We start from the raw sequence: 13,877 nt of genomic DNA, 5'->3' as shown, positions 1-13,877 counted from the left end.
TGATTCTGATGTTGTTCATCCTTTTGAAAGGAAATCAAGAAAACAGTTATCATGGTGAAAAATTGCGACAGCCGACAAATGAGATAACTTGCTCTTTGATTGGTTCACTTGCTTAACCAATGAAAATGCGAATACGGTCTTTGGCCCCACAGTTAGTTTATGCTAGCAAAGTGGATATCAAAGTTTACCCAGCGTTTCTCTATTATTCTTTTGTTTTCTCTTAATACAGAGGAGACGTCGATTTTGAAATCCGCAATTTGCAATAAAACCAGGCGCCTATCTACAGTTGGCAGAAACACCGTCAGTGCGGTCAGAACAGCCAAACCGTCACTTCTTTATTCAAATCAACGTTGGACATTAAATGTTAACGGTAGCCCGCACTCACTTTACCTTAGTAAATTTTGGTTTTTGGTTGCTATAAGCCTTTATTATTTGTTGTTGAATTGCGAATCATAGGGCAAAAAATCGGATATGCCATTAAATTTGCACTGGTTTCTCCGAAATTTATTCTCAAATAAAATAGGTGTGACAATTTTTACTTCACATTAAAGTCCTACAAGGAGCACCCTAACAGTGTTTGATAAGACTTCCATTTTTATGTCATTTGAGAGGAAAGAGTAGTTAAGAATTTCAACATTCTTCTGATCTCTTATTCCATTCCTCTCCCTAGGTAGAACGGAAGTGACGCCGGTTTATCTCAGCATTTACGCTGCAGTTGGGGAACCGTTAAGCAGCCCACTTTTACACCAAGATCTGCTCATATTTCCTACTAATGGTAACCATTCACGCGATGTGCATTCCCATTCCACCTACGACTTTTCCATTCAACTACGATTTCCGCGTTTGTCTAAATTCACGGAGGACAAACGAGAAAAACATCAACAACAACAGGGTCTACGCAAATTAGTAATATCCATTCAGGACTGTTTTCAAACCCAAAAAGTCCAATTCTTCATGTTTACTTCCGAGGAGCCGCTTGAAACCATGATGTGGGATGAAACATTGGGTGGGATCGTTGATGAAAAGGGCGATCATTTTGAAAAGTTAACTAAAAGTTTCACCAATTTGTCCATACTATCTCGAGTGCTCTCCGCTAAGGATGCCAACGCCGTTCCCTACCTCGTGCTTTTCTTTGCTTCGGCAGTAGTCATGTTGTTTTTAATGATCATTAATACATTAATCTGCTTGATTGAACGACAAAGAAAAGGCAGATCACAAGGAATTCACCTAAAGCATTTACATCTCAAAGACTCAAACAATAAGGAATTCGTGGTTATTTCTGGTGAAAAATCCAAACATCAAGAAGGAGGATACATTCCTCTGAATCCAAAAGCCCCCCATTACCTACTCAAGCAATCCGAGGTCCCGAGGCGAAGCTTTACTTGTGCGAAGAAAGGGATTCTCGTTGCATACACCAGCTTTCGTGTTTTTTATACATTTATTTTCACATTCTCCGTGGCCCTCTCGATTCTCTTCAGCTTTTGGCCCCCAGTTGGAGCTGGAAATTCGGGATCTGCTTCTACTTGGAACAAAGGAATCCTCCTTCCACTCCGTCAACGCGAAGCTGCTCGTCGCGAATCCGACACGGAGAAGTTGTTGAATCAGCACTCCGCCAAAGCAGCGCAGCTTGTACATGCCTGTCAAGACACTCTAATTCGACAGATTGTTGATGTAGCTCGTGAGGTTGATCGAACAGTTCAAGAGGTGCTTGATGTCGAATTAAATCCCCAAAAGTCCAAAGAAAATATGTTTAAGATGCTGGAAAGTTTTGTTCTCCGGCAAATGAACGATCTTGATCTCTCCGTGCAAGATTACATCAGCCATTTGCGTGCCGAGCTTGATAGCAGCATGATGCCTGATGTGGTACGATTTTCAGAACTCCTCTCCAGCATCTATGCCTCCCAGTGGCTACTGTTTGTCAAAAGAATGATGAATAGCACACATATTCCCTGGGATATAACTGCACCTGAGGTTCATTTTGTTCCCACTCCCGAACACCTAAATGCCCTCAGACTGAAAATATCTAACATCGAATTTGCGCGACAGTTTGGGCTTGCAGAAGCGGAAAATTTTCTCTTCATTCCTTCACTGATTACGTCACAGTAAGTTTGAGAATGCAGAAATGTTTTGCATTCTGAGGAGGAGAATGTGTCATCTGAGATTCCATTAGTAGTTTTATGAGGCTTAGCAAGTAGTTACTATGTGTCTCTTAAGGTTTTGCAGTTATTTTTTCATACTTCTACGAAATGGCAGTACTTATGCCTAGTTTTTTCTGCTATAGTTCATTAAATCTAAAATATTGCTAAAATATTGCAAGTTACAATAAGCAGCAGTTCGACCAAGTAGGACTGTTTCAAAGGGCAAGAGACGGGAGAATAAAAATGTAGCAAAAACACGAATACGTTAGTGCACTTACATATAATTCAGTAAATAAATATTTGAAGGCCATGAAGTCGAATAAGTCTAGTATGGTACATTATTGACAGTAGTGATAATTTAGAAGTGCTTTTATAACTCCCAAACCGCAGCAAAGCTTTGTTGGGGCTCACAGTTTCGTATGAGAATTGTATAAATTGCAAAAATTTGCAGGATTTACCATTAGTTTTTAAGACAAATAGCTACTGTTTACGAAAGTTGTGTCGTGGAACACGTAATATACTTTATACTTCACCTTGCCTTTAATATATTTTTGTAGGGTTGGGAAATTCCAAACAAATACGAAAAATTGCGAGTCTTTAGAATAAGCATAAAGAGCACTGATCTGGGCATTGTAAATTTCGAAGATGAAAAGTAGTTTTACACCCAACAATGAATACCTTTCCTCGTCATATGGGTTTAAAAACACCAATTCATCTATCACGTGTGCTACTGTTGTAATTATTATCTCCTTTACTTATATCACTTGGCCTAAGTTCTTCAAAAGTGTTGGCAGTAAATTAGCAAAATCTTTCAATTTTATTCCCTGTGAAAGTGTCGCGAGGTCATTTGAAGGTCAACGTTGACGTTTATGCCAATAAAATTAGTGGACATTAGGCCGCAAACAGGCCTTGATTACTGTGTCATGGCAAAGGCAGCTACCCAATACCACCTGACTTGGTCGCATCATATTAATGAAAATGAAAAGTGGGTGGATTTATTATGTTATGTCAAAATAAATCATTCTAGACGGTTTCGCGAGCGGGAAATTTCTCGGTGAGGCAAGGATTTAGGATTAGGTTATAACCGGTAATAAAAGGAACCCCATTATTACAAAATTGGACATTGGTCACACCAAGCTTTGCCCACTGGAGACTAACGGATACATTCACAGATTTTCACGTGAGAGGTGAAAAATTATAAACTCACTGTAGCACCACGAGATTTCCCTGAAGACGAAAGAAGGCATAATACTGGTGTGGAATATGCATTACCAATACACAAAAGAGGTGGACAGTTACTGACATGGTTCGGAGGCCGTGCCGCTCAACGAAAGAACAAAGGCAGGGCCTTAAGTGCTCGAGAAACCAAAACAAAGTGTTAAAAAAATAACCAAAGTGTCGCGCTCGCCTCACACGTTCCTTGGGCCTCACTTCTGTAGAAAAATAACATTCAGTAGAGAGTGATGATCATGGTTTTCGAAGGAAATAATAATTTTGTAGCATTAATTAACTCCACTGCAAAGGTGAACAGAACTTCCACATGGCCATTTCATAAACAGGAGTCAATTAGCTTTGTACATAAAATGCGAAACCTGATATGAAAATGATTTGAAAGAGGGCATAATTCCCTACAAGAAAACAGGCTTCACCTTTTTCTTGAGTAAATACAGTCCGATTTTTAATCTCCGGTTGATTTAAATTGCATAACCGAACCTTACTCCAAAGTATCAAATAGGTGTTGCATAATTAATCTTTGAATTGCAAATTTTCAGCTCAAGAGGGGAAAAATTATTTACTTCAAGGAAAGTTCAGCCCAATTTTTTCTTGGCATTATTTCATTTGCACAAGTAAGGCGACGAATTCCATTGCTTTCCGAAAATGGTATTCGACAGTATTAGCTCTATTTCTATGCTTCTCGACACCTTTTCATTCCTCCGGGGAATCACGGTCTATGCAAGTGGATCCAGTCACTTGCATCTCCTCCTTTTTTTCCACTTCATTAGCATTCCTTTTTACTCTTGATCTCTGCAGTAAGACAAACAAAAGTCGAGTGAAAAGAAGATGAATTGTTTCACGTCTTATGTTGGGACTTCTTCAGAAAGCTATGAATGTGGTCTCTAAACATCGAAAACTGTAAAACAAAGTAAAATATGTCCCTTTAGCTGGAAAGGAGTAAGTTTTATTAATGCACAGCAGGATGATTTGATCATACCATTTAAACTTTGGTACTTTCACGTCTTTTCTGATCGAAGGTCATTGTTGGGTGTGTGATATGACTGTTAACAAGTGGTCTTGAAATTGAAGTCTTTTGATTCATTTTTTGCATGGCCCTAAATGTCTGACTAGTTTGTGGATTTTGCCTTTAACTGAACTATACTGAAGGCACTCATTATGATCGCAGCAGGAGAATAAACTGCGCGAGTCCTACGCTCTACGGCATTGTGAATAGTGAAGGGGAAAAGTTGATGTTTCTATCGTACCCGAAACAATCTTAACACGTGGTTGATCAAACGGTTCTAGGTTTCCTCAGTTCGGAAAAAAGTGGTTGGGTTGTAGCCAATAGGCATTTTTTGCAACATTTTTGCATCGTGGGTCTTCCCTAGTACATAATGGAATCATTTAAAGCTGCGCTTACATATTGAGAGGTACGAGGGACTTGCGGTTATCCTTTTAGCCACCTTTACTAATCACTCAGACTTGTAATTGAATCTAAACACAGACAACGAATAACCAAGACTTTTTGTTGCAGAATAGTTAATTTTATTAATAATTACCCTTTAATCTGTATATCTGCGCAGTGATATATGCTACAACAGTTTTTCCAAATTTGTGGTTAAGCCGTGGGATCCACTTCTCGGACACAATTGGTACTCAAACCGTCTGGCGGTTGAAGAAGAACATGCTCGATAAAAATCTAGATTAAATTTGTTTCACTCCCTGGAGGGAGTTGGGGTAAAGCGTTTAAACAAACTGCCTTCACAAGCGAATGATGAAACATGTTCATTTACTGTGGTAAGGTAAATATCAGGCAGATCTACTGATCCCCATTCAATTGATAATGGTTTTCTTCTTTTCATCACTGGGAAGTCATGCCACAATAACCACCTTTTCCCGCCCTTTAATGTGCAGACATATAGGCATGGGATATTTTGTGTTATAAAGCCACCTTTAATAATGGCGGGGTGATGGGTCTGACGTTTGCAAGTGCTGAATGCGGATAACCTTAAATATGCAAATACGATATTAAATGCGCCCTCACACACCCCTAATTTAATGTTTTATATGCAAGTGTGATTTTAATAAGAGATTTATCAGACAAATCTAGACTTCATCCATGCGTAGTTACCAAAATAAATTGGCGACATTGGGCGGATTATGCAATTGCGCATGTAGGGATGAAGAAATGCTCTTCCAGGATTCCACTGAAACATTGGGGCATTTCTTAAACAATCGAACGGTTTTCGTGTTTTGTTTGCCCTAATGGTCCAAAATTGGCATTGCCATCTTTGGTACTTATAAAACATCTTGTGCTTTTATTCCCACATGCAATGTTAAAGCGCCTGAATGGCATTACACAGACTGAGCCTGTCACAAATGTTATTGATACTTGCTTGTCCACTTTTTATGTCCCTAGAGGTCGTTTTAAAATAGGATAGCAATCAACGTTGACAAGTAGCCCATGCTAAGAATGCCAAAATGTCCATTCGTCGGAGTATTTACAATACTCTACCTAGTTAGAATAGCTAAAATGACAAAACGCAGGGATGATAATAAGACTCTATAGAATTTGGAACTCATATTTTTCACACTTCACCTTGTCATGCACTAACAATAAAAAATAACCGGGGAGTTATGGCAGTTTCCATGATTCATTCACAGCCTTCTGCATTTGGTATGGTAACAAGTTAAGTTCTCCTCCTTCATTTAAAGCAATAATATCTTTTAAAGAGTGTTCCTCCTACCAGTGGACAACCTGATTTAGTTAAAGGCTAAAATATGCAAAAGTGCATTGTATCACAGCATTTAAGTACTTATATTTTAATAGGATATAAATTGGCTACCGTTTCCCACCCGTTTCATGTTTCCTGATTCTACCCATATTCCCCACTAAACTACGCGTCAACAGAAGGGGGATTACCTGCCAAATTACTTTCACATCTACCATTAGCTATCATAGTTCCAGGTAAGGCAAAATCCCCGGAAATTTGGAATTATTTCTTCAATTAGTAAAAATGATTGCTTGGCTTCGTTCCTAGCTCCTTAGGTATCTCTTGAATGCTGTTGGATAATAAGCTAACGGAGCAAACTTTATTGTTCCTAGGCTCGAAGAACTGGTCTTGTCCAAAGTACCTTCGAAAACCCTTCAGCCCAATTTTGTTCCAAGTGTTTACAATGAATCGGGTTCAACGACGCAAGGTAGCGTTGGTCAAACATTTGCTGCCGAACAAGACGTATTTAAGCCTCTGGTGCTGCGTTCTTTCACCACGTTAGATGATCTTGAAGTTATCAACCAAGGACAAGCCGCTAGGGCTTCCATCTCTACATTTCCACCATTGAGGCCAGCGACGAAAAGAAGACCAAGTGGTGGACTGTTTAGTCTGCATCTCACTCCGCTCAGTTTGGGGCAACTGAGACTTACCTTGTTCCTCATTGACTGCTATCTGATTGTGACGAGGTTCTACAACACCTATGTCAGTTTGAGAGAAATTTTGGTGAGTAGAAGACTAGTTGTAGATGCAGCCTCCTACCTCAGTATTTTAGCGAACTTACCGCCTCAGAAAGAGGAGGATGGGGAGGTCAAACAGGCAGAACCCAAGTCGACGCGATATAGTGTGTTCCAGGGGGAAACACATTACCAATGTGGACATTCTCAAGCAGTCAGACCTCATATTGTGAGTTCCATTAGTTTATGCTTAAGTAAAAAACTCTCTGCAGAGAATTTTTGAAAATTTAGCAGTTGAATTATTGTCTATATGGCTTATTTTTAGCTCTAAAGTCCATTCACCATGATGCCTTTTTTGCCAGCCATGAAAACGCTACTTTGAACTTCAAAAAGAGATGTGAAATCCGATAATGTGTGGAAAAAGCTTCAAAAGGTGACCATGAAAACTGTAACACTTTTTAGCCTTTCAAAATAGAATGCCAAAAATGCAGGAGGAGTGTTGGAAATAAGTGGCGTGGGTGCGCCGGAACCAATGCCCTCCAATTTGAAGCAAATGACAGCTAATATTGTTTTAACTAATTTCCGAAGAAAAAATATTGAAAAATGAAGCAGTACAGTTAATGGTGCAAATTTAGAGATGTGGAGGGTTAAGTTGCCAGATAACTGTCAAGTGAGTGTCGAATGGGCGAGATGTGTCCACGGTGTAAGACACGTGAGCAAACATGACCCCTTTGTGTGCCTCTCACGGTGATGAGTTTATGGCGGTCAAATACACGATCAGCACGAACTCCTCCGCGGTGTTCGCAAATCGTATAGCTGTGGCTAGTGTGATTCCAACTTTTTGTTCTATAAAGGTCAGATTATGTGGAGGAAATACAAGCTCACTAAAGTTAAAATGAAAAAAATGTTCCCCAATTGTGATATATCGTGTTGTACGTCCAATCTAAAGTTGGAAAAAATGTCCCGACTTTAGGCGTAAATGTGATTAATTAACTCAGTTAAAAGTTAAATAAAAATATTTGTTGAAATTTTGTGTCACTGTGATGTTGCATGTCAGACAGTTGGCCGCTCACCGAATTCTGAGAGGCTGAAAAATATTTTTTGCAAAAAAACAACACTCCTATTTCCTTCGGCAACAGGACCAAATTATTGAGCATCATATCCTGAAGTCTTTATCCTGCTGACCACTTCATTCTGGTACCAGTAGAGTAAGATGCTTAACAGTATTCTTCTCGAAAATAAATTCAGTTGAATCATTTAGCCACAATGACAAATCCCACAAAATTAGTTGTCATTCCCATGATCTTTTATTGAAAATTCAATGGCATTATTAATTCTTGTATGAGTTCTTTTGTTGAAGCTAAAATAATGAAAATACCCCCACCTCCCGTTAATTAGATACATTTGAAAACTCTTTTTTCATTTCAACTGTGATGGTTCGATGAAGGTTGCTACCTGAGACGGAAGTGGTGCCTTCTGTATATGAGTAATGCTGGGGTGTACAAGATGAAGAGCGCTTAGATCAATGAGATTTTATGAATAAATAGTACACGATCTCATGACATCGACTGGAGATGTAGACCCAACTCTTTTTGGGAAGTCAGGCTCTAGTTAGGGAGCATTGAACCACATTGTGCATATGAAATGAAATGGAAACAATTAAAGATATTGGGTTAGTTCCTTTTCCAGAATAAATCAGCTCATAGTTTTGCATAAATGCCTCGAGTATGTCCCGCGGCCGTGGTTATTATAACAGCGTCTTGGGAATTCGACTTTATTTGTATTCGTTAGTTCTCATCATTATCTTGGGTCATACCGTCATTAAATAGTTTGCAAAAGGCCTGGGTTGAAGGTAAAAGACCCTCCTTATAATTCGGATGAATAGTTAGGCTCTCCTAGCAGTTTTCACGGGCGTGGGGTCCACGGTAAAGCCCAGTGAAACGGACTTCCCCTACTTAATGTCTGATTATGCGGTGCTAAATTAGACTTATCATAAAACCTTTTTTTTTCAAAAACTCCCTAATTTGAATAGCTTCTTGATTATATCATTTTAAAAAACGTTAAATAGCACACAAAGTGCATACAAGGGCAAAACTGCTATCATTTCTGCATCTTTCGATATCATTTTGCAAATTTTAGTTAAAGTGAAGAAAAATATTTTTTGTGATATACAAACCTTATACATGTGAGTATTTCGAAGGAACTATTTTTGAAAATCGCGTTGAATTTGAATTGATGCCATGTGGGGCGGATGAGTCACCTCTTGACTTGGCAAGGGTGAAATGCGACTCCTTTCTGTCGTCGCAGATGGAGAATTTTGATGAGTCTTTTACGATCATTCTTTTTATTACAAAATAAGATTGTCTGCATTGACATGGAAATAATTACCTAACCTGTCAATTTTTGCTTCGGGAACACCCTTAATTTCCATGCAAATCATTACACTGACGCGTAAGCTATTGGATGCTGAGATGCGTCACAAATGCAAATTGCCTCCTCCTGTCAGATTATTGATGTCCTAAATGTCATAAACACTTGTCATATTCTAACCTGCTATTCAATGCTCATTTTTAGCGCTACCATCCTGCTTACCATATTTCGGTATTGTTCAAAAGATCTTAAAATAGCTGCACATAAATTGCACATTTTACTGGCAGTATTAGAGCCATAGTGTTTGCATTCTTCAGTTACCTAACATTATTAAAAGGTTCGGAAGTTAATATCTTTTCGGTGATCCGAGGTCATTTATAACAGCATCGCCATAATGTGTATAGGCGGACTTCCAATCCTTACTTCTTTTTCCGCGTCCACGCAGAACATGGCATAGTGGGCAATGGAGTATTTTGCATGCTTTTCCAGAAATATAAATTCACCCAAGGAAGTGTTACGGCTTTTCTACGACTGAACGATTGGTGTTTCTGATAACAAACTGCCAACCTTTTTGGTTTCTGCGTGGAGGAACACAGCCTAGTGACTTCCTTTTTCTTGTTAGGAAGAAGAAGTATTCACGTGCAATAGAAGTTGCCTCCATAAACAAATGAGGAGAGACTACGTTTTGCCATATTTGAAAGTACTCTAGTAACTGCAATCTGTAATCAAATAGTTAAGGGGTAATTTGCTTTTATGCTTACATTTGGGCCAACATCCCTTGTTAGTGCTTTGAGAAATGAAGACTTAAAAATGCGATGAACAGTCCCACTCCCAACTTTTGAATAGGTGCTTTATGGCATGCACGCACAAAAAAATAAATGGGAGCCGTTTAATAAACCGCTTTTGCTCGGAAATCAGCTGAATTAAAAGAATAACTTTTATACGGAGTCAATATGGTGGTTTTTGATAGAATGTGATCCCTTCTGTACGAAAAGAGTGGTTTAATTTTTTGCTACGGAGAGCATTCTAAGCATGATCTATCCTATTTGGCAAAAAAAAACGAAATTGGTTGAAACATTCAATTAAAACCTACTGCTTTGAGCCGGTTTTAACACGCACGTAAATTGTGTTGACCTTAGTTTTGCCCGTTCCGGTGAGGGAGGGCGGTCGACAGAGAGACTTGTACCTCTTCCTGGTATCAGCGCTACCCACATTTAATCACGTTTCGCAAAGTACTTACAAAGTTCCTCAAAAATATGATTAAAAATGTCGCTTAACATATGGTATTTCCAGCCTCCCATATAACCTTGTTGAAATTAGCGAGGTGGGTAAATAATATGATTAGCCCTATTCCTTCCGCATGGGTTCAGATTGGATTTAATACTGATTAATAAGATTTATCATTGTAATTGTAGAAAAAAGCAAAACTTTTTAGTGGGGCATCGGAAAATATTGCTAGAAAAGGTGATGAAAACAACGGTTGTACGGCCAGATGACCATTGGGTGCAAGTGGACGGACCAACAGGGGTGGATAACGTTACAGTTGACGATGAGGCTTAAAAGCAAGAGGAGTGGGAAGGGTGGGAGCGGAGAGGGGGAAAAAATCATTTGGGAACCTGTTGGGCATGAATTAGGCCGTTAAGGCGTAAGGGACAGCCAACACTGTGGGTCGATCAGGCCATGCGGTAGGGTTGGCTCTCAAGACCACATGCCAGCGATTTCGTAGTAGTCACTAATACATTAGGAAATAATCACTGAGAATTTTGCCTCTTCTTGATCAAAAACTGTCACTTAGCCTTACTTTTCTCTTAGCAACGCTAAGAGAAAACCACAATGGACACGACGAGTACTTGATGCTCATGAATGATTCTGTTTAACCAACTTTTTCATTTATGGTTTTTACAAATGGTATTTAAATGAGTGGAAGAAAGTAATCAGATATTTTAAAATAACTTAATGGGTAAATGAAACCACTACGCTCTTCTCCTCCATATTATGCACAGTTTCAACGACTGAAATGAATGCATGAATGCCAAAGCCGTCCAAGCATTTCTTTTGTATCGCTATGAGCTGAAAATAAAAAAGTTCAATCATTGACAAAAGAGTAAGATTTGGTTTAAATCCATGGGTGATTCTGGGTGCTTTAAAGGTGGAAATGCATTTTGTTCTGATTGGAATTTGTTTGTAGATCGCACACTGTTACTTGTTGGCATTTTTGATCTCGTTCGGGGCTATCCATTACACACACATACACAAACAGAGAAAGAGGTTCACGGTGCTGTTGCCGTTGCCCATTTGGAATGTGCAAACTGACATCTGTTTGTGAGATGTGTACCCATGCATGCGGGCAGCATATGTCATCCTTGCAGGCAAGCTCTTATTTGACAACTTTTTAAGCAAAATACAAGAGACAAAACGAAGTTGCTAACGGTGTAGAACTGTGAGCTAGGAATGGAATGGCCGCTTAAGCCAAAACTAACCAATTGTTTTACAAAGAATGCATTATTGAGTGCAAACTGAGTAGAAGGGGTAAAATTCAGTACTATAAGAACATAAAGTATTTTGTTTGAATTTTCATACGCGCGCCTAGTTTTGTGGTAATTGCATTCATGTGATTTCCGTGTTCATTGTCTAGGTGTGAAGTGGTTCTGTGGGGATGTTGAAAATGTTAATTAGACCACCTAAATTATTAATTACCGCAGTTTAGAAGGCATTTTAATAATGAATGCCTGACTGCTTCCAAGAGTGTTCTACTTCCAGTCGTGGTAGGTCAATAAATGGGATTTTAAGAAAGTAAAAACAATAGTCCGGGTCAGTTTATTCATCAGAATTTCACTGATTTCATCCATCTTATGAAAAATTAAATAAACATTACTTCTCCTTCATATGTGTAGTTTCACGGTGCTGTTTCAATTGCTAATGTTAGACTTAATGCGTACCCATATTCCGCTTCACAGTTTTACTCTAACCTGGGCTTTAAAACACATTTTATCAATTGTATATTCGTTCATCACACAAAAAGGTACGAAATCGTCCACTTTTTCTCACCTGACAGATTTTGAGATTAAGCAGTATTAAAGCATGACATCAGTGTCATTATTATACGGCTTACATATTTGGAGGAAGGTATTTTAAATCCTCATGTAGTAATGTTTGTGTCTACAATGTTAGGCAATACAAACCAGGCTGCACATCAGATTTATCTGTTTTTACTATAAACCTCAAAGTAATCAAAAAATTTGAACAGGGCCCTACGTAGGTGATTATCATGATTTGTTTCAAAAATTCAATTTAAGAAGGTAGTCATTAGGCACTATACAGAATTAGGTTTCTGTTCGAGGTGGCATCAGCGTATTCACTGAACTTTACCTCTCTAATGACTCTTTACAACTTTACTTCATTCCCCTCTTTAAGGATACCACCGCTCAAATTCACTCTTGCAGCAATGGCAGACTTGGCTTCCACCTGGACGAAAAGTCAAGCATGGTCCACAGTTTGTGTTTAGGTTGAGGTTCCCGGGTGATAACTGCCCTGAATTGAGATGACGATGGCTCTCACACCGCCCCTTCCGGTTCAACGCATCAAAATAGTTTCCTTACTGTCAAACAAAGCAGCTAATTTTAATTATTCGAGACTGGCTCAAGTACCATACCAAAAAGACACAGGGATTAAGATTTTTCAAAAATTCCTGTGAGCCGTGAATTCAAAAGCTCGCGTTTTAACTCATGAGGAGGCTGATGAGGGCAAACGAACAATATGTTTACCACTGTGACTTAATCGAGTACTTTGAAGTCACTTTCAGTCTCGATTATTTTCAAACTTTGCTTCCCGTTGCTGTTGGCGAAACGAAATTCAGGGTAATTCAATTACTCTTTTGCTTTTTCGGTAGTTTGATAAGGCAATTTTAGGTGATGATATCACTAGTAAATTTTGTCTTGACGAGAAAATCTCATACAATAGTTCGGTGAACTCAGCCCTTTGCAGGCTTAATGTCATTAATGTTTCACCGCTTAGGTAAGGCAAGAATGTTATAAAACTGTGTAAAATTCCCTAAATGGGCAAAATTAAGCAGTTGTAATAATTGAGAGTTGAGGTAAAAGAAGCACAGTAATTGTTAGACCTAGAAATGCTGACTTTAGTGCAGTAATCAAAGAGTAACTTAGTGGCTACAAAACACCTGTTCAGGTGTTCATCACCTCCACCCGATGCTTGCACCAAAATTTACTTATTTATTTGCTTATTGGCCCGCATCTTTCTCTATCAGAGCCCAGATAACTGTCAGCGTAGCGGTCACTTAAGTGGAATTTATGTACTCATTAGAGGCGTAATGAAAATTTGCATAGATAGGGAATCTATCGTGGAGCGAAAGTTTTCGAACAAGGTTAAATAGGTAATATTTAATTCCTTAAGTATCACTTCTTACTCCACGTTATCGAGGGCATATTGTGAATCCCTGGCGTACTTTAATGCTAATGTAAATGTAAAAATTTATTGCCTCGTGCTCAAGCTTCTTTCAGGTCATGCTAACACTAATATTAAACACAAATCCTTCAAATGAGGGTCCTTTGACAATAAAGGTGATCGAGAAAATGCATAACTCGGCTTAAAATTTCCCTCCATTAATCCACACAAATTTTTCAACAATCTTGTTCAGGTAATTTGACAACAGTCAGGAACTTTACAATCCTTATAAAATTTTTCGTGTT

The 13,877-nt window shown here is 38.8% G+C and overlaps 1 protein-coding gene across 1 annotated transcript in view; it reads left to right on the top strand. All coding sequences in view use genetic code 11, as the record gives it.

Annotated features, from left to right (window-relative positions):
• Nucleotides 1–13,877, top strand: part of EGR_04192 (hypothetical protein) — a gene marked incomplete at both ends in the record, with an annotated part of 42,033 nt that overhangs the window by 13,870 nt on the left and 14,286 nt on the right. The window contains 3 exons of the mRNA XM_024493441.1: nucleotides 671–1,122; nucleotides 1,354–2,102; nucleotides 6,460–6,850. Coding sequence (XP_024352142.1) covers nucleotides 671–1,122; nucleotides 1,354–2,102; nucleotides 6,460–6,850 — 1,592 coding nt within the window. The remainder of the gene's footprint in view (nucleotides 1–670; nucleotides 1,123–1,353; nucleotides 2,103–6,459; nucleotides 6,851–13,877) is intronic.

The sequence above is a fragment of the Echinococcus granulosus genome, assembly GCF_000524195.1.
Source record: "Echinococcus granulosus chromosome Unknown EG_S00025, whole genome shotgun sequence".
Classification (NCBI taxonomy): domain Eukaryota; kingdom Metazoa; phylum Platyhelminthes; class Cestoda; order Cyclophyllidea; family Taeniidae; genus Echinococcus; species Echinococcus granulosus.
The sequence above is the reverse complement of the archived record's forward strand: the minus strand, read 5'-3'. Positions and strand labels throughout refer to the sequence as shown.